At 47.4% G+C, this 26,521-nt stretch overlaps 1 protein-coding gene across 2 annotated transcripts; it reads left to right on the top strand.

Moving 5' to 3' along the window:
- Window positions 1-1,158: 1,158 nt before the first annotated feature.
- On the top strand, window positions 1,159-23,679 carry WNT5A (Wnt family member 5A). Of its 2 annotated transcripts, none has more exons than XM_033210154.1 (5): window positions 1,159-2,495; window positions 8,547-8,680; window positions 9,929-10,179; window positions 14,850-15,142; window positions 18,837-23,679. In XM_033210154.1, exons 1-5 carry the CDS (start codon window positions 2,490-2,492, stop codon window positions 19,293-19,295), a joined length of 1,143 nt encoding a protein of 380 aa, XP_033066045.1. In that variant the 5' UTR covers window positions 1,159-2,489; the 3' UTR covers window positions 19,296-23,679. The 2 variants fall into 2 exon arrangements, with proteins under 2 accessions (XP_033066045.1, XP_033066046.1); XM_033210155.1 differs by lacking the exon at window positions 1,159-2,495 and adding an exon at window positions 8,120-8,162.
- The last annotated feature ends 2,842 nt before the right edge of the window (window positions 23,680-26,521 follow it).

Here is a 26,521-nt window from a genome sequence, read left to right as displayed (position 1 = left end):
ATGGAGGGTGGAACGGCATCGCTGGAGCCTGGGCCGACGAGCCATGGGGTGTGGGGGTGGAGGTGGGGAGGGACTGGAAGAACAAAACAAAACAGCCACCACCCCAAAACACCTAGGCCACGGATTTTTCGCCTTAAGGTCAAGTGCATGCCAATGAGCGGAGAAAATAGAATCGTGTGTGTGTGTGTCTTCACCTTTGACAGCTGGAGGATGCGGACGGCAGAAAGTAACTATTACGCTCCAGTGTGAGGCACTGTTTGTGGGGTGGGGCCCGCGTTGTACTGGAGGTAGCGGACACAAATCCACCAACCCTGCCCCTCCGGAGTCCCCAAAACCACGGGCGCCTGGAAGCATCTAGAAATTCCGGTGCCCGGAACCCGGTGTTGCCAAACTCCGCAATCGCCTCACCTGAGGGCACCGGCCAAGATCTCCGTGGCAGGGCCCACGCATCGCGCCTGGATGCTCTGGGCCAGAGCCATATGAGCAATCATGCATCCCAGTACCCAAGTCCCTACTACTCTGGGGACATTGCAGGAGGTGGGCGCCTAACTCTATCCGTCAGCCCCAGGGCTTAAGTATCCTCTCCCAGAGGTAAGAATAAGGAGGTCCCCCCATGAGGTTCCATGTCAAGGCAGCAGTCTCCGTGGAGCCCCAGTGGGAGCAGTCTGGGATACGCGAGCGAGCCAAGGGGTCCCAGCCGGGGAAGTTGGGGTTCAGCCTCCCGCCGATCGGTGGCTCTGGAAGGAGCGCAGACAACCAGGCGGCAGGCAGGCAGCGGCTGCAGAGTGGACCTCTCTCTTTCAGCAGATGCCGCGGGGGATGGGGAACCTAGAGACGGGGAGACAAGGGGGGTGTACCCCGCCTCCCGGCACCCCAGCCCGTAGTACGGCTTTAAAATCCTGCAGAGTTTGTCATAGGCCGGCCTCACCACGCATGCGCATAGGAGAAGTTGAGTTTTTTTCTTTCGTCCCCCCCCTCCTTCTCTCTTTCCAGCCGCCCCTAGTTCTGAAACTTTGAAGAACTTTTTTCTTTCTTTCTTTCTTTCTTTTTTTTTTTTTTTTCTTCCTTCTGAGAACACCAGGGGAAAGAGGAGTCTGGAGAGAGGGAGGGAGTAAGGCAGTTGGCCAGAAGGGCCGGGGGGTGGGAGGGGGGGACGCGTCCCCGAGGTCGGTCAGTCTGTCTGCGGGGCACAGGATCGCGTGGAAATCTGCTGCGAGCTCCACGGAGCCGCCTTCGCCGCCTAGAGCCGGGGTCCGTGCGGCAGCTGCCCAGCGAGCCCTTCCGCCGCCGCCGTTGTGTCCCGGACCGCCCGCCTCCCGCCGGCCCGCTCTCCCGCCCCTCGGACCCGGGCGCCAAACGAGGAGGTGGGCAGCCTCGCCGGCCATGGACCGCCGGAGCTGAGTCGCCGCCGCGGAGCTCCGAGCTCTCGTCCCTCCCCAGCCTCGCGCCCGCGGTGCACTCGCTCCTCTTCGCCCTTCGCCCTGGAAAAACGGGGAAAAGAGAGATTAACTCGAAGAGAGAAAGAACGGGATACGGGTGGGGGGAGCCCGCGTCTCCCCTGGGTTAGTCGCCCATCGCACCCCCCCCAGCTCACCGCACAGCAATAAGTTTCGGGGCAACTTTCACCTATTTTGCTCCCCGTTTTTGCCGAACCCTAAAATGAAAGGACACAATTTGGCGCTGACTCTTGCAGCTTTGATGGCGACTTGTGCGTTTTCAGCGGCATCTCCCGGAGAAAAAGCCATGCGCGCCTGATTGTTCTGTGGCCCCAAAGCTGCAGTGGGGGTGTGTGTGTTGGGGTGTGTGTCTGTGTATGTACAGAGACGTCCACACTAACTCGCGGCTGCAGGATCAGCGTCTGGAAGCAGACGTTTCGGCTACAGACCCGGAGAGGAGGAGCTGGAGATCAGGAGGCGTGAGCCGCCAAGAGTTTGCAGAATCCGTGGTGTGAATGAACTGGGGGCACCTGGGCGCACAGATCGCCCCCCCTTTCCCCGCCCCAGGCCAAAGTTGAGTAGTGGGACATTTTTTTCACCCTCTTGTGAAGAATTTCTTTTTATTATTATTTGTCGTAAGGTCTTTTGCACAATCACGCCCACATTTGGGGTTGGAAAGCCCTAATTACCGCCGTCGCTGATGGACGTTGGAAACGGAGCGCCTCTCCGTGGAACAGTTGACTGCGCGCCCTCGCCGGACCCGCGGCTCCCTAGTTGCGCCCGGACCAGGCCCTGCCCTTGCTGCCGGCTCGTGCGCGTCCGCGCGCCCTCAGTTCCTGGGCGCATCCCAGCTCTGCCCCAACTCGGGAGTCCAGGCCCGGGCGCCAGTGCCCGCTTCAGCTTGGGTTCACTGCGCCCGCCCGACGCGCCCCGGAGGACTCTGCAGCCCTGCTCCTGACCGTCCCCCCAGGCTTAACCCGGTCGCTCCGCTCGGATTCCTCGGCTGCCCTCGCTCGGGTGGCGACTTCCTCCCCGCGCCCCCTCCCCCTCGCCATGAAGGTAGGTGTTCAGTGCGCCGCCGACTCTCGCCACCTTTTTTCTTTACTTCCCCCCACCCGCTGTTGGAAGTTAACTGAGTTCCCTTCGCCTCTTCCTATCCCTCCATTTCCCCAACCGCCTGGAGAAGCTGGAACTCCAGCGTCGCTGGCCGGAACCCCTACCCCTTCGCCCCCCACGCCAGGCGCACTGCCTCAGTGTCCCAGGAGAACACTTCTCAGCGCACCACCCGTTCTGCAAACCTTTTCGTCTTTGGAGAAAAACTGGGGAAGAGCGATAGTAGAAAAACTGAGTGTGGTTCACTGACGACTTTCCTTTTGCTCTGAGAACATCGAGTGTAATTTACTATGTATATTTCAGTAACAGGATAATGATTCAATTCAACAAATATTTACCAAGTGCCCACTGCGCGGGCACCGGGAGGCTGTGTGGCCGGGGCTCGGAATGGGGAAAGGGACTCCTTGGTTGAGAGAACCCGCAGAGGAACTAGGGGCCAACTACCCCAGAGCGGCGTACACCTTCCCCACACACCCCCGCACCGACGGAGGCCAGATTGTAGGCTTGCCTTGGCCGGGTAACTCGAGCGCTTCAGGCCCCTTTGCCTTTAAGAGTGCCTGGCGGGGGGCCCGCGCGCACCCCGGCGCGGGGAGAGGGGTCGCGTTATTAGCATTATTAGCCGCCACTGGGTGAGCTCAGGCACTTTGCAGCAGTGGTGGGGGCGGGGAGTTGTGGTGGTGTGGCTGTAATCCCGTACTCCGGGAGAGCGCTTCCCGGCCCCCTGAGCGGAGTCCGCCTTGTCCTTTAGAAAACACTTGGGCCTCCGCGTTGGGAGAGCAGGCGGGGGCCAGTTTGTGAACTCTTGTTTGTTTTAATTGTCAGTTGTATGTTAAAGCCGAGTCACACACTCCGAGGGTCACTGAGAGTTCACTTTTACGAAAAGTTAACGTTTCTTCCTGCAACATAAGTTGTTATTTTCTAAACAATTTTTCTTATCTGCCCTCCAAGCTTCGATTCCTATTTCCATTTTTCTGGTCTTTCCCATTTTCAGTTTCTTAGAAAATAGGTTAGAATTGAAATTAAGATGTTTCCTAGAAGAAAACAACCCCCCTTCCCCCCAAAAAGTAAAAAAAACCAAAAAAAAAAAAAAAAAACCAAATCTGGAGACCCCACAGCCCTGTTTTACTTTCTAATCCCTGGCTGGTATCGAGGCCCCTTCTCTCTCGCCTGTCTTTTCTCTCTTCTTTCTTTAAATAGGCAACTCGCTGTTAGGAAGTAACTTGGGCCTTGCCGTGAGGTCGCACCTCCTCAGCCCCTGCCCTCCCCCCAGCCAACATTCGCACATTCACTGCCGAACTAGTCAGATTTAGTTTCTAGACAGAGTCTGCCAGTGGAGTTTCCAGGGGGCAATGCGGAGGGTGCGCAGCAAACCGCAGGCCGACAAATATGTGTGTGTGTGTGTGTGTGTGTGTGTGTGTGTGTGTAGGGGAGTAAAGGATCAGTTGTTCTCGGGTCCAGGACGTACTAGCCTTCGTCTCCTCCACCCCCCGACCCTCTCAGCGGAAGACCCTCCCCAGGAGGCCCGGGCCAAGAATCCCCTGTCTTCTCCTCCCCTCCCCAGTGCGCTCCGGTGCTCAAGGGGTTAGCACTATGCGCGCAGAACTCGGAGCCATCCCCGCGGTCTTTTCTTCCCCGCGGTGCGGTGCCGGCTGCCCCCTGTTGGCCGCCTTGAGGTAGGACGCCTCTGAGCCTCGGTTCCTTGGGGCGCGCGGGCAGCTGCTCCCCTCTACCTCCCACCCCTGCTCCCTTCATCCCTCCCAATCACCAGACCCCACTCTTCCAGCAGGGGCCCTCGGAGGCCCCCAGAGGACCAGTTTCGCTGCGCCGCGGGTCACTGCAATACGGAAGGGGTCACAGGTCCGGCCCAGCAAATGGGACTCGGCCAACTGGACACAGGCTTGGTACCTCTTCTTCTGGGCTTGGGAAGGAGAGTGTCGCCCTAGGAGGCCTCGGGTCTGGCCTCAGCTGCCTCCCAACTCTCTGTGGTCGAGAACACGTGTTGCTTTCCCGCTTTTCACCCCACTTCCATCGTCTATTAAAAAGGGGGAGCGAAACTACCTTTAAAGAGTAGGGTTCGACTATCATTTCACTTTCTTTCTGTGTCCAAGGACTCTGCTCCACCTCTGGACAAAGTTGATCCTCTGCGGAGAGGGTTAGACATCCTGTGTGAGAAGGTGTGAGTGGTGTGTGTGTGTGTATCCTGGGGTTGGAAAGCCCAGTCTAAGGGATGGACGAGGGCGCAGGAAACAGGAGAACCAGGCCAGATTGTTCTTCCCCTGGGGACTCACAGTACTGGAACCTGGAACCTGCCTTCAATGCTGAGGCCTGGGTGGCTCTCTTTTGTCACACTGATTCTGGCTCAAGGTGTAACCTCCGCCTTCTCTGTCTGGCAATTCCCTCCTCCCCCACCCCGCTCCGCACCCGCCAACACACATATTGCTGTGGACACAACCCTTGCGCCCAGGCATGGGGCGAGGCATGGGCAGTAGTGGCTCCTTTGTCTGCTCCCCTAAAGCGGACCTCCTACCTGCCTGGGCCGGCCCATTCTTCAGCTCCTCGCGCCGCTCCCCGCATTCTCCAGGGCAGGACGTCCCAAGTTTTTGGCTGCAACTGAGTGCTTTCCTGCTAGTTTCTCCATCTCTCTCCTTGCTTTAGGGAGAGATCGGAGTGGGCAAAACAGCTTTCTTTCTCCACCAAGAGTGGAGATTCTTTTTGGAGTTTCCTATCCTCCCCTTAGATGCCTTGAGCCTGTGTCAAACGGGCTTATTCCGCCTAGTTGGCGTTCCTCATCGTTTGCACTCTCAGAAACTTGGGCCCTAAACGTAGAGAGTCTAGCAGAAGGGGATGCCTAGATTGAGTGTGGCAGCGCCCCGGGGCCGAAGGGAGAGGATCTTGGCCTGGCCTTTTAATCTTTTCCCTTAAGGGTCTGCATGCGGAGGACTTGGGTGTTGCGAGACTTTAGGTGTGGATTCAGCTGCTTCCCGTGCCCTCCGAGCGTCCTCTGAACAATTTTGCTACTGAGGTTTCCTCTCCCTCATCCCTCATCACCCCTGGCCCGCACCGCGGTTGGTAAAGAAGGATCAGGAACACCTTTAATCCGACGCGAAGGCTTTCAGGGATAAATAGAAAGGGAGCCACGTCGTTGAACTGCTCTGGATTGAAGACGGGGGCGCGGGAATGCCCTCCTCCACCTCACTCTTCTGGTGCGGTGAGCTCCTCAAACGCCCCCAGCCCTCCTCCTCGTGGCACGCGAGGAAGATTCTCATTGTCCTTACAGTCATCTTCCCTGGGCCCCGAAAGTGTTGGAAACATTTAGCCCCTTCTTTGGGAAACTCAGCTTCTGATCAGAATTTTTGTTTTACCCCTGGGGTTGACAGTCTCCCCAGAGGTCTCATTTCATACTGTCTTTTCGGATCAGATCTCTTGGTAAACAGGCGCGGATGTTTTATCCTACAGAGCCGACGTATGTGTGAGTTCGCTGTGAGTTCCTTGAGTATCTCAAACTTGTGGGGCCTTTTCTGGGTTGCACCGGGATTGAAGCGCGAAGAGGGCCAAGGTGTTTCCGGGCAAGCGGCGGGGTTAAGTGGAGACGCGACTCGTGAGGCTCTCCTTTCCGATCCCCCTTTGGGACATCCTCTGCCTAACTCTACCCTGGAGCCAGGGAGACCCAAGTCGTGGAGACCGGATGGGCCCGCTCACAGTTGGCCTGGGCTCTGGGAACTGGTGGACTCTCCCCGGGGGCGTCGGGCTGGGAGTGGGTTCGGTTTGTGTGGCTTCGGCTATAACAAAGAGATCCGCAGTAATCCGCCGAATCTGTTATCAATTTCTCCGCTGCTTGAGCCCCGCCCCACACGCCCCGCCCGCTGCGAAGTCGGAAAGTGCAAGCGGCCAGCAGCCATCTGGGCCGCTGACTTGGAAGCATGTCGCAGCGTGTGTGTCTGTGCACGCGTGTGAGTGTGTAAATGTGCCCGAGTGTGAGTTTGTATGAATGTGTGCGCGCGCGGCATCGGCTGCCCTTGGGGAGAGTTGACTTTGCAGCCTGGGCTGCGTGTGAATCAGACTTTGCAGCCCACCCCCTCCCCTGGAGGAAACTTGACACTTAGGGCGGGGGTGGGGAGATAGCCGGAGCTTTCTCTCTCCTAGCTGGGGAAATCCCAGATTTCCATTCTCCGGGATGCGCGGCACCCTCCCCCCCCCCCCCCAACGCCAAGCTTTGCAGCTTTTTGGGGACAACTGGGCCCTGAGTGCGGAGCTCTGCTTAGCAGGCGCTGGGGACCACATAAGCATTTCCTCTCTGAGAAGCCCCGAAGCGTCCGGGCCAATGGGGCGGCTCATGGAGAAAAGCCTTGGCACGCTCCTGAGCCCCATAGCTTTACCAGGGCTGCCTAGTCCCGTCTGTCCCTTTTACGGCACAGGTTCCAAGCCAGGCTCTTCCACCGCCTTAAAGAGGCTCATCTTTCTTTTCTTTTCCGTGGAAGGGGCTCCTTAAGGGGCTATGGGCGATGCAGCGTGGCAGGGTTACACTGATCAGAGATGTGAAAGGAGGTTTTTAAAACCCGCTCCTCCCACCGGCACCCGCCACCGACTTGCTCCGCCGCCTACAGGTGGAGAAGTCACCAGTGGGTAGGAACGGCAGCGGAAGCTTCCAAGGCCAATTCCTACCCCTGAAATTCTTCAGGAAGGGAACCTTAGCCGCTGGGGGCTTCTTTGCCCTGGAATCTATGCGTCCAGCTGCGGCTCGGGAGCCAGCGCCTCTGGCCCCGTCTGGACTCATCCGCAAGGGCTCTGGCCTCGCCCCGCACCCCCGCCTTTCAGGACTGACCGAACCAAGTCTGAGTTGGGCTGGAGAGGCTAGACTGGAGGCAGGGTGGCACAGTTCCAACGCCAGCCTCGCAGTGCCGCGATGGCAAAGTGACCCACAACCCCAGATCAGGACCAAGGGAAACTGGAGTCCCTCTGGACCTCCCATCTCCTCCCTCCCTGGTAGCTGCCAGGTGTGGGGTGGGAGGGAGAGTGAAAAATCAGAATTTGGGAGAAAGCTGTGGGGAGGGCAGGGAAGGAATCTTCTCTCCGGGCAGCGAGACCCAGAGTCCCTTCTTTCCTCTAGGGTTCCATCCCTTCTCTCAGTCCGTGGAAGAGGCCACAGGCGACGCGAGGGTGGCACTCCTTTCCAGTTTCCTTGGTTGGGAGACCGGACCTCTCTCTCCATTATCCCCTAGGGCCCCTATCTCCTTCTCTCCTCCCCAATCTGGCTGAAGAGCGTCTGAAGGAAATCCGGGTTGCTCTTCCCCATCTGGAAGTGGCTTTCCACAAATCGGCTCGTAAACTGATTATGAAACATACGATGTTAATTCGGAGTTGCATTTCCCAGCTGGGCACTCTCGCGCGCTGGTCCCCGGGGCCTCGCCCCCCACCCCCTGCCCTTCTCTCCCGCGTCCTGCCCCCATCCTCCACACACACACCCCCCCCCCCCTGCGCTGGCCACCCCGCCTCCTCCGCAGCCGCTGGCGGCAGCGCGCTCCACTCGCCTGCGTGCTCCTCTCGCCCATGGAATTAATTCTGGCTCCACTTGTTGCTCGGCCCAGGTTGGGGAGAGAACGGAGGGTGGCCGCGGTGGGTTCCCGAGTGAATTATCCGGGAGGGACTGAGTACAGCACCAACTAGAGGGGAGCCAGGGGGTGCGGGACTCGAGCGAGCAGGAAGAAGGCAGCGCCTGGCACCAGGGCTTTGACTCAACAGAATTGAGACATGTTTGTAATCGCTGGCGTGCCCCGCACACAGGATCCCAGCGAAATCAGATTTCCTGGTGAGGTTGCGTGGGTGGATTAATTTGAAAAAAGAAACTGCCTATATCTTGCCATCAAAAAACTCACGGAGGAGAAGCGCAGTCAATCAACAGTAAACTTAAGAGACCCCGGATACTTCCGTTGTTTAAACTTGTATGCTTGAAAATTATCTGAGAGGCAATAAACATCTGCTCCTTTCTTCCCTCTCCAGAAGTCCATTGGAATATTAAGCCCAGGAGTTGCTTTGGGGATGGCTGGAAGTGCAGTGTCTTCCAAGTTCTTCCTAATGGCTTTGGCCATATTTTTCTCCTTCGCCCAGGTTGTAATAGAAGCCAATTCTTGGTGGTAAGTTCATTCTATGTGCGTGTTCTTTCTCTTCTTTTTCTTTTCTTTCTTTCTTTCTTTCTTTTTTTTTTTTTTAAAGATTTGTTTGTATGATGCGGGGATATTTAAAGCTGGATAGTGAGTGTGGGTGTATTTATCCAAGACATATGTATATATTTTACTTATATGTAGTTTTAAATCAGAATTTTCTTTTAACTTGTTAATATTGTAAAGCTTATCTTCAGCTCCTAGGGAATGGGAAACTATAAATCTAGGCCTTTTTCTATGAAGCCCTTGTTCAGATGTGTGCTTGTAGTACATCATGCAATAAAAAAGAACAGAAATTCACTTTGCTAATAATTGTAAGCCTATCTATAAAATTTACTTTTTGTCACCTCTAGGTAGTAAAAGTGAGTTTCAACTTTTATTTTCTGTCACTCGAGATTATTATTAACCTACAGAGTTTGAAGTAGGCAGAGTTCTAGGAGGACAGCTAAACTCCAAGTGCAAAAATATTGGGGCTGTAATGTGATCAAAAGGAGGTTAACTTGAAGTAGTCAAATGTCCCCAAGTGGGGGTTTCTTACTGGGTAGGGACCTTGTAGATAGACTGTAATATATCCAGAGGATTGTTTTTGACGGTGTTCTGGATATTTTTTTCCCTATAAATGAATAGCATTTTTCTGACTGTCAAACATGACTTCTGTTCACTGGGTACCCTGTCTTGGGTCCCTCACAATCACATAAGGAGCCCTTTTAAAATGTCCAGAAACGTGGTGAATTTTCTCCAGTCTGTATACTTGTCCCTCTGTTCTTCCATCAGTCAAAAGGAACTGCTATCTCCTACCCGTATCTAATTGTGTCTACTTTCAGCATTCATAAGTTTTTAAGGCAGATTGGTCCAATTTGTGGGGTAAAGTGGGTCACTTTCTCTACTGTCAGAGGCCTATCCCTCAAACTGCTGTTTCCCCCTTTTCTGAGTGGATTTTGGAAATACTGGTTCAGGTATATGGTGACAGGGGCTAGGAAGGGAGTGAAAATACTAACTGAGGAGCCAGATGGCAGGATGGGAACTGCACAATACCTCCGTTTTCTGAGTGCAGTTTAAACAGAGGAGTTTTATGAAGTCCTTCTCATACTTTGTCATGAGGACAAGCAGGAGAGAAAAAAGCATCTGTGTGCTTAAAACTATGTATTGCTGACATGCTTTCAGGGGGCCCACCTCGAGATTTCACGTAAATCTTGAATGCACATCTCCCCCCTCTTGCAGGTCGCTAGGTATGAATAACCCTGTTCAGATGTCAGAAGTATATATCATAGGAGCACAGCCTCTCTGCAGCCAACTGGCAGGACTTTCTCAAGGACAGAAGAAACTGTGCCACTTGTATCAGGACCACATGCAGTACATCGGAGAAGGCGCGAAGACAGGCATCAAAGAGTGCCAGTATCAATTCCGACATCGAAGGTGGAACTGCAGCACTGTGGATAACACCTCTGTTTTTGGCAGGGTGATGCAGATAGGTAGGAAAACATTTAAAATATTTTTTTAAAACATTAACTTTTTTTTTTCTAGAAGAAATCCTTAGCGTTTACTTCATGCTTGATAGAAAGCATGAAGAAGGATGCCTTCCAGCTCGGGTTGTGGCTTGGGCATTTTTGTCATTATAGCAAATGATGTTAATTCCTGTCCCTACACCTGATAATAAGTTTTGGATTTTAATCATATCAGGAGGCAAGTACACTTAATTTTTCTATAAAGCATTTTGTTTAAAATAGAAGCAGAACACTTATTTTGGTTTCTTAAAAGTAGGTGGGGGAAAGCAAGTCATTTATATGCTTTTAAATGTCGAAACTCTCTTGCCTGTTAGTTTTTTAAGCCACAAGTCAAACAGCCCGAGCATCAAACTAAAAATTGCCATCTTTTAGAATCCTGGATATATTGAAAGTGAAAAAAGTTTTAATTTTCCTAATAGAACTATTTCCTGAGACTATAAAGATATAGATGTTAAAAGCTTTATTTTTAGTCCCAGAAAGAATTTTAATTAAAAGTGATCCAATTTATGTTTGTGATTTCAGCAACTGATATAATAAAAGCATATGCTTGGGATGTCAATCTAGGAACTTTAAAAACAAAAAATTAAGAGTATTGCTCACAGTCCGATTCTTAATTTTAAATACGTTGTTGAACGTCTTACTTCCCCATTCAAAGAGACAGCATTTCAAATGGGCTAAAGGCAAAGATTTTGAAAAATCTGTTTGTTTGCCTCTGCTTTTGTGTAAATAGTATAGGATGCTATTTGACAGATGTGGTACAATGTGTGTTTTCTAGTGTGAATATTTTAGGTTTCTCTACTTTTATGCAAAAAAGCCCTTATAATTAATATGACTGCAGTGACTCCCAAAGTAAGAAGCAATTTATCAAGGCAATTAACTGTTTATACTGACTGAAGAGAAAAAGTTGGCTTAATATCCATCACAGATGGATAAAATGCTTTTTTTATTAAAAAAAAAAAAACCCTGAAAATTACATTCATTGAGAACAAAAAAGAATTGTCAGGTGATGTTTGAGCCAAGCGGTTTTATAAACTAAAATAATACAAGACTGGAAGCTGTTGCCCTGATTGAATGGGAGAATGGCCTGTAGCCTCAGCCTGCAAAGTTTCATGGGGCTTTGTCCTTTCTGTTAATGATTAAAATGTGCTAATGTATATACTGGGATCTGAATGTAAGAGCTAAGCTTCAGGAACACAGGAGTTTTCCCTGCCTGTGGGCTGTCTTATGTAGTTAACTGGGAGTGTGGTAGATTTATTCTCCTGTGTGCTGATATCGTAAGTGAACTTAAATACTTTTGAAAAATTCTGTGAGGATGGTAAGTTGTCAACTTTTCCCCCTTCTTATATGTTCCTCCTAAACTACCTTCCTCTCAAACTATGGGACTACTTTTTCACATGTATATGAGTTAGCAAAAATCATACACCTCTGATGGTAACCAAGAAGGAAAACAGCAATCGGAACTGTTTATCTGTGTAGTCACTTGAACACAGCTTTGATTTAAGATCCTCCTCTCGTTTTCATACGTAGCCTGTTTTGGGCCAAAATGTTCAGAATAAGCTATCATTTGCTAAGTGAATTTGAGTTCTGCTGGAGATTTATTTTAAATGCGGTCCAAGATTCAAAGAGCCTGCTTCCTCAGTGAACAAGCAGAACCCTTGGTACAAAAGCCTATATTTAATTGTCCCTGGAAAGTATGCTCTCTGGTCTTCAGCTGCACAGTACTACTGTCTGGGTCCATGGGAAGTGGATGGGAGTGGTACCTCCCCACAGCCTCCCAGACAGCCCTCCTAGATACTATCATCAAGTCAGCTGATGTCCTGGGAAGATGAGAGTGCCTATGGCATCCTCCCCTGCCAAAGGTCCCCCAAGTGCCTAGCGTCTCAGAGCAGAAAGCTGCTGCTGGGTGGCTTGTGGTAGGACACTGATGGGGCCTTCTGTTTTTTACTTAATTAAAAAAGAGAGAGGAGAGAAGAGAAAACAACAGATTTTTATGAAAGAGGAACATGGACCCAGTTCCAATAGTTGGAAAATTTCTTCGCTTTCACTTTTCCACTTAAGAGAATATTTGAAGAGAATGAGCTGAGGGAAAATTTAAAACACCTTTGATGCCAAAAGGGGTGTGTGTGTGTGTGTGTGTGCCCACCCCAAAGCCCTCAGTATACCAAGGACATTGAGAGTAATTCTTCTTTGTGAGAATCTGACCTTGTGATGGGGCCAGTGTCTGAGAAACTCAGGCCGCCACCTCTGACCCCCTCTTCAACTCATTTTTCTGAGATGCCAGTTGCCTTGGAGGCACCATGCACAATTACTTCATGAAGGGCCCACTCTTCATTTTGGAAACTTTCTCATTTTTCATCATGCTACCCTTTCCTTCCAGCTTTTGTCCCCATCTGTCTCTTCTTTGTTTCCATGCTGTGAAAAGATATGTAAGGAAGGCACCACTTGTAAGGGGTGTAGATGTGGGTTTCACAGGAAGGGAAACCTAACTGAATCAGCAGTATTCCAACCAGGATGACTGTGTCCTCCGGCAATTAGCCAAAGAATACTTTTCAAACTGACGCTTACCCTGAAGTCTCCAATTAGCTTAGAGGGATCTCCCAGGTTTGTATTCTGGGGCATAAAAGGAAATGCTTAAAATAGACTTATGAAAAAAGCAGCATTGTTTGTGTTTTGTATAAAGCCTTCTTATGCTCTGTATACTCAAAGGACAGTGTCTTCTTTTCCTCTATCCCCAGAGGATCATTTCATCTCCTCTTCCTCTAGCTACTACCTCTTTGTTCTATAAATCCCCCATCCAGGGCCACGGCATTTTCTGTACTATCAAATTACTCCTTAGAAGCTATATATTGTCCTCATTCTTTTCCATTCCCCTGATGTGCTCTGCCTCTCTAATCCTGCTAGATAGATGTAACGCATCACAGGAACTTTCTAGATCCTCCTGCCAACCACCAGCACATACCTTCAAGTCATTCATTTTGAAAATATGGGAGGGGGAGGATATATGGTAAATCAGAACCATCACCATTCACAAATGGCTGTGCCTGGCATGGAGCCAAAGACCAAGAATGAGGTGGCCTGCTGGATGCTTGAACTGGCATCACTGTCCTCCTGCAGAATAACCTTTCTCATTGAGACTGAGTCCTGTTGTCAGCTTTTCTTGTGTTCCCCACTTCCCCCTCAGAAAAAAGATTGTTAGCAAGCTCTCAAAGTAAGTATAGGAGAAACTGATTGGGGTACATGAATTTCAGCACCAGAAGAGGTCCCTTTCCTTGCATCTATTTAAGTACCCTTATTTTGCAATTGAGGAAAGTGAGCCTGCCCCCCAGTCCCACCCCTACCCCATGCTTCAGCTGGCTGGATGATAGATAGATAACTCTTTCTCTCCCAGATTACAGTATTTTTATTAACTGGCTCTTGTTACATGCAGAAATGTCTCTATGTACAAGTGAAGTTTAAGGTAGTCTATGATAGCCTCCAGTTTTTTCCTTACAAATAGGGTCCCTGTAACTATTATATGCAGATATTCCTTACAAGTTCTGAGGAAGAAGATAACCTCCCGCCCTCTTTTCCCCATAGGTTGTGCTTTTTTCCTTCTTGCTGTCATTCTAATACTTTGAGGCAAAGGCAGTGGGGGAGTGGGCAGGGGGTGTTTGCAGAAGTAGCATTAAAGAACAACAGGCTGTTTTAAAAGCAGACACTCATTCTTGAACGAGAAGTGTAAGGCCAATCAGCCTGGGATTTAAGAAGAGCAAACTTCGTTTATAACTCTCTATGAGCTGATTTAGAATTGTCCTCTGGGAAAGTAAAGAGCCTTGTCTTGAGAAATACTTTCTGCTGCATGAAGGAAGGAGGAGAAGAGGTTACAACTGCCAGAGGAGGAGGGGACACAAGGCCAAAACGAGTGTGGCAGAAACTAGTGTGGCCACTGGCAGTGTCTGCCTTAGACTCAAGGCCTAGCAAATTCTGTAATCCTGCCCTATATGTAACTAAAATGAAAATAATACTGAACATTAAAATAAGTGTAAGGAAGTCTACCCGTATTCTGAGTGTTCCTTCAATGACTTCTTTCACGTGCATTTTTGGAAACATCAAGTTTTGACTATTTTCAAAAGAGTTACAGAGAAAGTCAATCCAGCACTGCTTAGAATCCGGCCTTCAGCTCTGAAATGGCTGAGCAGAGACACCGGGGATCTGCTACTCCTTTGCTAATTGTTGCTCTGTGTGTTTTGGGGGATCTTGCTCGGCTTCCCCTCAGGCTGGGCCCAGGGCCTGGTGCGTGTTAAGGATGGGGTAGCCTGAGCTTTTACCTTGTTGATCCCCTACTCCCTACCCCCCCAACCCCCCTACTCCCTAACCTCTACCCCCACCTCCCCCAACCCCTACCTGCCCTTCTACCTCCCCTCTACTCTTGCTTCCCCACCTCCTACTTCCCCTCAACCTCCAGCCTCCCCTACCTTCTACCTCCCCCCCCTCCCTTCCTCGCCCCTACCCCACCTCCTACCTCCCCTCCATCTCTACCTTGTCCCCCTCCTCCTACCTCCCCTGCATTCCCTACCTTGCCCCTACCTCCGCCCCCGGCAGCAACCTGGCCCATCGTGTGGGGCAGGCGGCCAGTGACCCCTTGTTCTTACCCGCAGGCAGCCGCGAGACGGCCTTCACATACGCGGTGAGCGCAGCGGGGGTGGTGAACGCCATGAGCCGGGCGTGCCGCGAGGGCGAGCTGTCCACCTGCGGCTGCAGCCGCGCCGCGCGCCCCAAGGACCTGCCGCGGGACTGGCTCTGGGGCGGCTGCGGCGACAACATCGACTATGGCTACCGCTTTGCCAAGGAGTTCGTGGACGCCCGCGAGCGGGAGCGCATCCACGCCAAGGGCTCCTACGAGAGCGCTCGCATCCTCATGAACCTGCATAACAACGAGGCAGGCCGCAGGGTAAGTGCCCCCGCCCCCGCATCTCGGTCCCCTTGCCTTGCCCTCCAGCCTCCCTGTCGCTCCTTCCCCTCCTCTGCCACTCCTTCGCTGTATGGTCCTGTCTCTCTCTCTCCGCCTCTTTCTGTCTCTCCTTATCTTTCTCTGTCTTTCCTGTCTCTTTGCTCCTCGTCCTGTTCCCGTCTCACTTTCTTTCTCCCTCTTCCCTTCCTTTCCTCCTTCCCTGTCTCTCTCTTCTCCACATTTGTCTCTCTCTCTTTCCTCCATCTCTCTCCATAGTTGCCCCCGCACATCCCAGAAGGGCCTCCTGGGGGGATAATCTTCCCTTGCGCCTCCAGCCAAGGTGATCCAGCAGTTGTCTGAAAAATACCTTTCCTTGCCTTTTTAGTTAGTCCCCGGTACCCTTGGCTAGTGGAGCACAGAAAGAAAAATGGGAATAACTGTCTGCCTCCTGCCTGGACAATGTCTGTGCTTGGCTTTCAGTTTGGGACAGGGATTTTTTGTCTTCCTAGGTCCCCAGATGGGAAAGCCCTCACCCCAGCTTTCAGGCTCTTTCCCTCCTTTCTTTCTCCTTGCCTCGCTTTATGTCATTAGGTAGCAGGCCTGATGGATGCAGGGTTTTTTTAAAAGGGCTTTTCTAGGAAAAGGACAGCATTTTTAGCAGTGTGGGATTTTATAGGTCTGACCATCAGGCCAATCACAAAGTGGCTCTGGAGAGAAGAGAGCAGCAGAAGTGCTCAGGGAGGACCATCTTTGCAGTCTCACGAGTCTCCTGGTTCCCCTTCTTTCCTTCCCCTGGTGGGGATATGAAAAGCTACTTCTCAATAGTTAAAAAGACCCTTTTTTTTCCTGCGGTTAAACACATGGCACTTTATGGCTGTTTTAAAATGAAGGGGTGAAAACTTTTCTTAACTTTGGCAGCACTGAAAACCAGGGCCATTATTTTTTCACAGAACCCAAGGTAGGTGCCAGGAACTTTCTGGTCAGAAATTTCACTCTTCTGTATTTTGGGGTGAGGGAGAAGGAAGATAATCACAGAGTAAACTGTAGATAGGGAAACTGAGGCCCAGAAAACCACTTCATGACCATGGGATAAAATTTAAAAATGGAAATATAAGCCTAGGTACATTTTTATTGAAGTCATGCATCACAGCTAAGTGGTGAAGAGCTAGCAGTGTGGGAATTAGAGAAATCTGGGTTAAAATGCAGCATTGTCTGTTCTTTGCTTTTTCTGAGCCTCTGTTTTCCCATTTCCACATCTGTTAAATGGCCATGGCAAACAATCACATGAGGTTATTGTGAGGACTGAGATCATCTAGTAGGTTGAACCATGTGAAATTGCCAACACTTGACTCTTTTTGACCTCCAAAATAACAGTTTCAGTTGGTTTAATTAAAGGTCTTAGTTTAGTGTCGGCCAGTAGTAAGTGCTTGATAGATGATAACTACTAAACATTATAAGCAAAGGACATAGAGAAGTCAAAGATCATGTAGATAATTCCAGCTAGTGTATCTTCTCAAATTTGATGTTAAACATTTGGGTGTATTGGGGAAGGACTAAACTCTACAGAATTTTGCCTGTGCTGCCCTGAGGGGTCAAATAATTGCTACAGACAGAGTGTGGCCTCTTCTTTCTCAGGCCTCTCATTGCCATGGTGTCTGCAGTGTCGGTTGCCTCCTCTGTGGTGGACCCAGGGCCATATGAAAATTTGGTGGTGGTGGAGGGGTTGGGATCAGCCCCATTTTCTCTGGAAGCCCATAAAAACTTGCTTTTACCCTCTTCAGGGATGCATCACTGGGATCTCTATATATGACATGCCCAGTGCCTCAGATCAGAAATGCCTCCAGAAGAGAGCTATGTCTGACTCTTAAAGGCCCCTATCCAGGGGTATGCCCATATTTGGTACTTTCGTACATCTTTGGGACTTTCTTAGCCTTCTATCATGTCCAGAAATCATCAGAGACTTGGCAACCAAGAAGAGAGGGTCAAGGGATTTCCAAGTGGCAAGAGAGGATTTGGGGAAGTTTGAAAAGCACCTATAATGTTACACTTCTGCATTTTTTTAGTAGAGAGTTTTTTGGGGGTAAATTTGATCATTGGAGTAGTGAGCTGAGTTTGGATTTTGGTGAGTGAGTTTACGAAGAAGACAGTTTTTTTCTCTAGGATGGTGGGGCTAGGGGATGGAAATTTGGGCACCATGCCAGGAAATCATATTAGAATTTCCATGGGGCATTAGCTTTTAAATTTTCCTCAATGTGGAGCAAAGGTTAAATACATTTGCAAAACCCTTTCTCAGACTAGCTGAGTGCCTGCAACTCCTTATGCCAAGACAGTACACTTTGGCCCCCTTTAAAAGAGCCCCTGTGAATCCCTGGAGGAAGAAAGTGGCTGTTATCTGTGGAAGAGGCCTTCTGACACACCCCCAGCCTCCAGGTTCCTGACAGGTCTTCTCCAGCACATTCACACTACGTGGACTCTGGAGGGTCACTGGCACAAGGAACTATGGGCAGCAGGGTCTATAAATAGGCAACCACCACCTCCCAGACTGCTGGGCAGTGTTGTGGGGCCAGACCCATGGGCACTGCTACTGTTGGTCCGAGGTGACTGGGCAAGGGCCCAGATGCCATGTCCTCATCACTCTGGAGAAAGACCAGATTTACTGTGTCCCTTGTCACCCTAAAGAAAGACCAGATTTACTGTGTCCTAAGTGCCAAGCACTTTCCACATCTCCCCTGATTTTATCCTTATAACAGTGCTTGGAGGTTGGTGCCATCACTGCCGCCTTCACAGATAGAAAACAGAGGGCTGGAAAGGTGCAGCCTGTTGCCTGAATTCAAGGGTAGAGTCAGGAACACAATCCATGTCGCTTGGCTCCAGGGTGGGTGCTCTTGGCCTAGGGGGGTGGTGGATGGGGTAGGGACTGTGTGGGAAACAGGATTGAGGATACCTGAGTTCCAGGCCCAGTCCCCCCACACTTTAGCTGTGTGACCTGTGTAGGCTACTCAGCATCACTGTGCTGTCATCCAATCCAGCCCATGTCGTAATGTTGCTTGGATGATCATGAGTGTAAGGACACTTACAGTGCCTGGTGCACAGCAGTAATAGTAGTAGTGGGTTAAGATTTGAAGCTTGATCCCACTGGGGCTGGACTCCTCCCAATTCTGCACTTACCAGCTGGATATCCATGGGCAAGTCACTAAGCATGGGCTTGGAGTCCAGCTGCCTGGGTTCAAATCCTGGCACCCTTACTCCCAGGAGTTGGTTGAGTAGCTCATCTTTCTGGGTTTCACTTTCCTTCTCCGTGAAGTGGAATGATACTAGCACTTCTCACCTCGCTGGTACTGGGGATGAATTCAGGTAATGCATTGTGAACAACCTCTGGGATGAGTGTCCACATGTTGCTGTTGCTGTTTCTCTGAAAAAAAGCAGCTGGAACATTTTTTTTTCCTGTTCCTATTTAAAAAACCACAGTTGTTGATAATAATGATGATATAATAATGAGTGGCTAAGAACATATTTATTTGGAAGAATTTTTAAAGAAGGCAACACAAGACTTCTGGTGAAGGAAATATCATACAGCCCTTAATTCAGCTGGGGAACATAGCTCCATGGAGAAGGTGGAGGAGAACTTTGTTCCCACAGCCTGCATCTGGCTCCTCCATGAATGTGTGTACTGATTGTCCCCATTTCCCTGCAGACGGTGTACAACCTGGCTGATGTGGCCTGCAAGTGCCATGGGGTGTCTGGCTCATGTAGCCTGAAGACATGCTGGCTGCAGTTGGCGGACTTCCGCAAGGTGGGTGATGCCCTGAAGGAGAAGTACGACAGTGCAGCGGCCATGCGGCTCAACAGCCGGGGCAAGTTGGTGCAGGTCAACAGCCGCTTCAACTCGCCCACCACACAAGACCTGGTCTACATCGACCCCAGCCCTGACTACTGCGTGCGCAACGAGAGCACCGGCTCGCTGGGCACGCAGGGCCGCCTGTGCAACAAGACGTCGGAGGGCATGGATGGCTGCGAGCTCATGTGCTGCGGCCGCGGCTACGACCAGTTCAAGACCGTGCAGACGGAGCGCTGCCACTGCAAGTTCCACTGGTGCTGCTACGTCAAGTGCAAGAAGTGCACGGAGATCGTGGACCAGTTTGTGTGCAAGTAGTGGGCGCCGCCCAGCACTCAGCCCCGCTCCCAGGACCCGCTTATTTATAGAAAGTACAGTGATTCTGGTTTTTGGTTTTTAAAAATATTTTTTATTTTTCCCCAAGAATTGCAACCGGAACCATTTTTTTTCCTGTTACCATCTAAGAACTCTGTGGTTTATTATTAATATTATAATAATTATTTGGCAATAATGGGGGTGGGAACCAAGAAAAATATTTATTTTGTGGATCTTTGAAAAGGTAATACAAGACTTCTTTTGATAGTATAGAATGAAGGGGAAATAACACGTACCCTAACTTAGCTGTGTGGACATGGTACACATCCAGAAGGTAAAGAAATACGTTTTCTTTTTCTCAAATATGCGATCATATAGGATGGGTAGGATCCAGCTCAAAGAGGGTGTTAGAAATCTATTCACAATTCAGCTTCTATGACCAAAATGAGTTGTAAATTCTCTGGTGCAAGATAAAAGGTTTGGGGGAAAAAAAACCCAAAACAAACTTCCCTTCCCCAGGGGGGCTGCTAGCTTGCTTTTTGCATTTTCAAAATGATAATTTAAAATGTAAGGACAAGAATCTCATATTCTCAAGGAAAAAAGGTATATCACATGTTTCATTCTCCTCAAATATTCCATTTGCAGACAGTCATATTCTAATAGCTCATGAAATTTGGGCAGCAGGGAGGAAAGTCCCCAGAAATTAAAAAATTTAAAACTCTCCTATCAAGATGTTGATTTGAAGCTGTTATGGGAATTAGGATTCCAGATTGTAAAAAGATCCCCAAATGATTCTGGACACTAGATTTTTTTTTGTTTGGGGAGGTTGGTTTGAATATAAATGAAAATATCCTGATATTTTCTTAGGGATACTTGGTTAGTAAATTATAATTATAAAAATAATACATGAATCCCATTCACAGGTTCTCAGGCCAAGTAACAGGGTAATTGCATGCCATTCAGCACTGCACCAGAGCAGACAACCTGTTTGAGGAAAAACAGTGAAATCCACCTTCCTCTTCACACTGAGCCCTCTCTGATTCCTCCATGTCTTGATGTGATGCTGGCCACATTTCCAAACGGCAGCTCCACTGGGTCCCCTTTGGTTGTAGGACAGGAAATGAAACGTTAGGAGCTCTGCTTGGAAAACAGTTCACTACTTAGGGATTTTTGTTTCCTAAAACTTTTATTTTGAGGAGCAGTAGTTTTCTATGTTTTAATGGCATAACTTGGCTAATGGAATTCACAGAGGTGTCGCAGCATTTCACTGTTATGATCCTGTGTTTAGATTATCCACTCAAGCTTCTCCTATTGTACTGCAGGTGTACCCTAAAACTGTTCCCAGTGTACTTGAACAGTTGCATTTATAAGGGGGGAAATGTGGTTTAATGGTGCCTGATATCTCAAAGTCTTTTGTACATAACATATATATATATACATATATATAAATATAAATATAAATATATCTCATTGCAGCCAGTGATTTAGATTTACAGTTTACTCTGGGGTTATTTCTCTGTCTAGAGCATTGTTGTCCTTCACTGCAGTCCAGTTGGGATTATTCCAAAAGTTTTTTGAGTCTTGAGCTTGGGCTGTGGCCCTTCCGTGATCATATCTTGAGCGCGACGAAGCAACCTTGTTTCTGAGGAAGCTTGAGTTCTGACTCGCTGAAATGCATGTTGGCTTGAAGATATCTTTTTTCTTTCCTGCCTCATCTGTTTGTCTCCAACCTCCATTTCTGTTCACTTTGTGGAGAGGGCATTACTTATTGTTATAGACATGGACATTGAGAGATATTCAAAACTCAGAAGCATCAGCAGTGTTTCTCTTTTCTTAGTTCATTCTGCAGAATGGAAACCCATGCCTATTAGAAATGGCAGTACTTATTAATTGAGTCCCTAAGGAAAATTCAGCCCACTACATAGATAGCTATTTTTTTTTTTCTTTAAATAAGGACACCTCTTTCCAAACAGTGCCATCAAATATGTTCTTATCTCAGACTTACATTGTTTTAAAAGTTTGGTAAGATATACATCTTTCATACCCCTCTTAGGCAGGATGGCTTTCATATCACCTCAGCCAACTGTGGCTCTTAATTTATTGCATAATGATATTCACATCCCCTCAGTTGCAGTGAATTGTGAGCAAAAGATCTTGAAAGCAAAAAGCACTAATTAGTTTAAAATGTCACTTTTTTGGTTTTTATTATACAAAAACCATGAAGTACTTTTTTTATTTGCTAAATCAGATTGTTCCTTTTTAGTGATTCATGTTTATGAAGAGAGTTGAGTTTAACAATCCTAGCTTTTAAAAGAAACTATTTAATGTAAAATATTCTACATGTCATTCAGATATTATGTATATCTTCTAGCCTTTATTCTGTACTTTTAATGTATATATTTCTGTCTTGCGTGATTTGTATATTTCACTGGTTTAAAAAACAAACATCGAAAGGCTTATGCCTAATGGAAGATAGAATATAAAATAAAACGTTACTTGTATATTGGTAAGTGGTTTCAATTGTCCTTCAGATAATTCATGTGGAGATTTTTGGAGAAACCATGACGGATAGTTTAGGATGACTACATGTCAAAATAATAGAAGAGTGGTGAATTTTACCACAACCAAACTATTTGGAAGCTTCAAAAGGTTTCTATATGTAATGGAACAAAAGGGGAATTCTCTTTTCCTATATATGTTCCTCAAAAAAAAAAAAAAAATCAAGCAGATGGCTTAAAGCTGGTTATAGGATTGCTCACATTCTTTTAGCATTATGCATGTAACTTAATTGTTTTAGAGCGTGTTGCTGTTGTAACATCCCAGAGAAGAACGAAAAGGCACATGCTTTTATCCATGACCAGATTTTTAGTCCAAAAAAAAATGTATTTTATTTGTGTGTGTTTACCACTGCAACTATTGCACCTCTCTATTTGAATTTACTGTGGACCATGTGTGGTGTCTCTATGCCCTTTGAAAGCAGTTTTTATAAAAAGAAAGCCCCAGTCTGCAGAGAATGAAAACTGGTTGGAAACTAAAGGTTTGTTGTGTTAAATGCAATTAATACAAGTTCTTGTGCTTTTCAAAAATGTACACGGAAATCTGGACAGTGCTGCACAGATTGATACATTAGTCTTTGCTTTTTCTCTTTCCGGATAACCTTGTAACATATTGAAACCTTTTAAGGATGCCAAGAATGCATTATTCCACAAAAAAAAAAAAAAAAAAAAAAAACAGTAGACCAACATATAGAGTGTTTAAAATAGCATTTCTGGGCAAATTCAAACTCTTGTGGTTCTAGGACTCACATCTGTTTCAGTTTTTCCTCAGTTGTATATTGACCAGTGTTCTTTATTGCAAAAACATATACCCAATTTAGCAGTGTCAGCATATTTTTTCTTCTCATCCTGGAGTGCATTCAAGATCTTCCCAATACAAGAAAATTAACAAAAAATGTATATATAGGCAGCAGCAAAAGAGCCATGTTCAAAATAGTCATTATGGGCTCAAGTAAAAAGCAGACTTTTAAGTTTTAATCCAGTTTATCTGTTCAGTTCTGTGAGCTACTGACCTCCTGAGACTGGCACTGTGTAAGTTTTAGTTGCCTACCTTAGCTCTTTTCTCATACAATTTTGCTAATACCAAGTTTCAATTTGTTTTTACAAAACATTACTCAAGCCACTAGAATTATCAAATATGATACTATAGCAGAATAAGTACTGTAAATAAGAGACCGATACTAGCTAACTCCAAGAGATCATTAGCAACATCAGTCCACAAAGACTGAGTGGCCCACAATATATAGAGAGATAGAAAAGGTAGTTATAACTTGAAGCATATATTTAATGCAAATAGGCACCAAGGCACAGGTCTAAAATACTACATTGTCACTGTAAACTATACTTTTAAAATATTTATTTTTTTAAAAGTATTTTCTAGTCCTTTCTCTCTTTGTGGAATGGTGAAAGAGAGATGCCTTGTTTTGAAAGTAAGATGATGAAATGAATTTTTAATTCAAGAAGCATTCAGAAACATAGGAATTAAAACTTAAAAAAATGATCTAATTTCCCTGTTCATACAAACTTTACACTTCAATCTGATGATTGGATATTTCATTTTAGTGAAACATCATCTTGTTAGCTAACTTTAAAAAATGGATGTAGAATGATTAAAGGTTGGTATGATTTTTTTAAATGTATCAGTTTGAACCTAGAAGATTGAATTAAAATGCTGTCTCAGTATTTTAAAAGCAAAAAAGGAATGGAGGAAAATTGCATCTTAGACCATTTTTATATGCAGTGTACAATTTGCTGGGCTAGAAATGAGATAAAGATTATTTATTTTTGTTCATATCTTGTACTTTTCTATTAAAATCATTTTATGAAATCCAGTGCAGTCATGTGTGTGTGTTTAGCAGAGAGAGTGTTCACTGAAGTTTGATGTGGGCATGGATTATGGCTTAGAGTATCCAGAAAAAAACACATACATTTCAGGTATGTAGATGATATGGTGGTTGAAGCTCAAGCATGTATTTTGTACGTTAGTGTTCATTTTTCTTTTGTGGATTGCTGATTTTCTTCATTTCTTATCTGCTCTGCTGCTGTTAATCCCTAAGAGTTGTAGTGCAATTTCTTTTTTTTAGTGTAGGCATTTAGCACAGTGAGATGGGACTACTATGAAATTCTAGGGCAAGCAAAGAAAGAGTGACTTGAGGAGAGAAATAAAACAATGTTGAAGATGAAGAACAGACTGAACCACCTGGAATATTCTGCAGGTGGCTTTTTTCATCTTGCAACAGTTGGCAGTAAGCTCTTTAGATTTTGTTCCGGTTGCTTGATCTTGGCACTATTGGCATTTTGAGGTGGATAATTCTTTGTTGTAGGGATTTATTTTATGTGATGATGTTCAGCAGCATCCCTGGCCTCTACCCACTAGATGCCAATAACATCCTTCCATTTGTGACAATCAGAAGCATCTATAGACATTGCCAAATGTGCCCCGGGGAGCAAAATCACCCCCAGTTTAAAACCATGACTTTAGTTGGAAGGACTGAGGTTTGAGCACTTGGGAAATACTGGCTGACCACCATGGTGGACTGTTGCTTGCCTAGGTTGACTTATGAGTGAGACAAGTCCTCGGGAGTTTCACTGTGTAGAGTATGGAGAGGTGGCATCTCTTCCAGGGAAGCCTGGCTTAGCAGTTAAGAACATAGGCTCTGGAGCCAGATTGCCTGGGTTCAAATCCCAGTACCCTTCTCACCTTGGGAAAGTTGCATAACCTCACCCTGTTTCTGAGGCTTTTGTCTTTAAAATGAGAGAGAACATTGCTATCTACCTCTTCAGGCTGTTGTGAAGATAAAAATGAGTTAACACTTAGGGAGTGCTTACAGTATGTTCTACTACATAGTAACAGCTCAATAAATGTTAGCTGAGAAAGAAAGGTGTTGAGGAAAGGGACACTGGAATAAGGGTGAAGGCTAAACCAAGGCAATGTGGGCTCAGTGCTGTTTAACACACCTAACACTATTGGCTCAATGCTGGGAAGGCATACTTAGTGTTTTAGAGAGGTTGCAAACTTATGGCTTGCTGTCTACACCACACCTCCAGATGTGTTTTGTTTGACTGGCATAGCATTTAAAAAATTAGTTGCCAACATTTAAAAGATGAGTATTTGCACATTAAAATTTGGATTTCTGGCTTGAAAAATGGGGAGGGCTGGTCACCTGGGAGCAGGTGTCACAGGTCCCACGTAGCAACAATCATCTGGATCCAAGTAGCTTTTAGACAGGGCTAGGCATGTCTAATTAGCCAGTCATTTATGTCACCTAACTGGCCCCTGCAGGCTTTTGCATTTGTAATTGTTTTTTAAAGTGTTTTCCCTCTAAGAGTTTCTCAACCTCATTGCTATTGACATTTTGAGCAGGATAATTACTTGTTATGAGGGCTGTCTTGTGCATTATAGTATGTTTAACAGCATCCCTGGCATCTACGCACTAGATGCCAGTAGCACCCTCCCATTTGTGACAACCAAAAATGTCTCCAGACATTGATGAGTGTCCTCTGGGGGCAAAATCATCCCAGGTGAAAACCACTGGTTTAAATCAAAAACGTCTGTACATATTTATAAGCTAGCCAATGAGGCTAAAACAAATAAATAAACAAAACGGATTAGTTTCTTGGTGTAAAGAATGCCTGGCCTATCACAGGAACTCAATAAATATTTAATGAATGGATGAAAACACAACCATTCCCAGGTTTCAACCTCACTACTTACTTGCAGTGTGGCCTTGAACAGATGCTTGAATCTCTCCAAACTTAGCGTCCACAGGGAGAACATGAGAAAAAAAGCCACTGCCCAATTAGGCTTGATATTTAAATTACATGATAGAACCTGCAAAAGGCCACCTCCAAAGCCTAATGATAGGAGCAGTTCAATGAGAGGTGGAATTCATTTTGAAAGCAAAGATAATAAATTAACAGGTAAATGTTTCTAGCCAGCCTGCCCTGCATAGCTAAATAAACACGAGCTCCAGGCTGGGCGCAGTGGCTCATGCCTATAATCCCCCTACTTTGGGAGGCTGAGGCATGCAGATCACCTGAGGTCAGGAGTTTGAGATCAGCCTGACCAACACGGAGAAACCCCTCTTTACTGAAAATATAAAATTAGCTGGGCATGGTGGCGCATGCCTGTAATCCCAGCTACTAGGGAGACTGAGGCAGGAGAATCATTTGAACCTGGGAGGCGGAGGTTGTGGTGAGCCACTATCGTGCCATTGCACTCCAGCCTGGGCAACAAGAGCAAAACTCTGTCTCAGAAAACAAAAATAATGGCCGGGCGCGGTGGCTCACGCCTGTAATCCCAGCACTTTGGGAGGCCGAGGCGGGTGGATCACGAGGTCAAGAGATCGAGACCATCCTGGCTAACATGGTGAAACCCTGTCTCTACTAAAAATACAAAAACATTAGCCAGGCGTGGTGGCAGGCACCTGTAGTCCCAGCTACTCGGGAGGCTGAGGCAGGAGAATGGCGCGAACCCGGGAGAAGGAGCTTGCAGTGAGCTGAGATTGCGCCACCTTACTCCAGCCTGGGTGACAGAGCGAGACTCTGTCTCATAAATAAATAAATAAATACGAGCTCCGGTTTTTGATGCTTGTTTTTGAGTTGCAGTTTCCAAAGAGCGTTCCATCACTCACAGACCCAAAAGATGCTCAACAGGAAGTGTTTCATGGCCAA

This window comes from Trachypithecus francoisi, unplaced genomic scaffold (genome assembly GCF_009764315.1).
Source record: "Trachypithecus francoisi isolate TF-2019V2 unplaced genomic scaffold, Tfra_2.0 Lachesis_group0, whole genome shotgun sequence".
In the NCBI taxonomy this organism is placed as follows: domain Eukaryota; kingdom Metazoa; phylum Chordata; class Mammalia; order Primates; family Cercopithecidae; genus Trachypithecus; species Trachypithecus francoisi.
The sequence above is the reverse complement of the archived record's forward strand: the minus strand, read 5'-3'. Positions and strand labels throughout refer to the sequence as shown.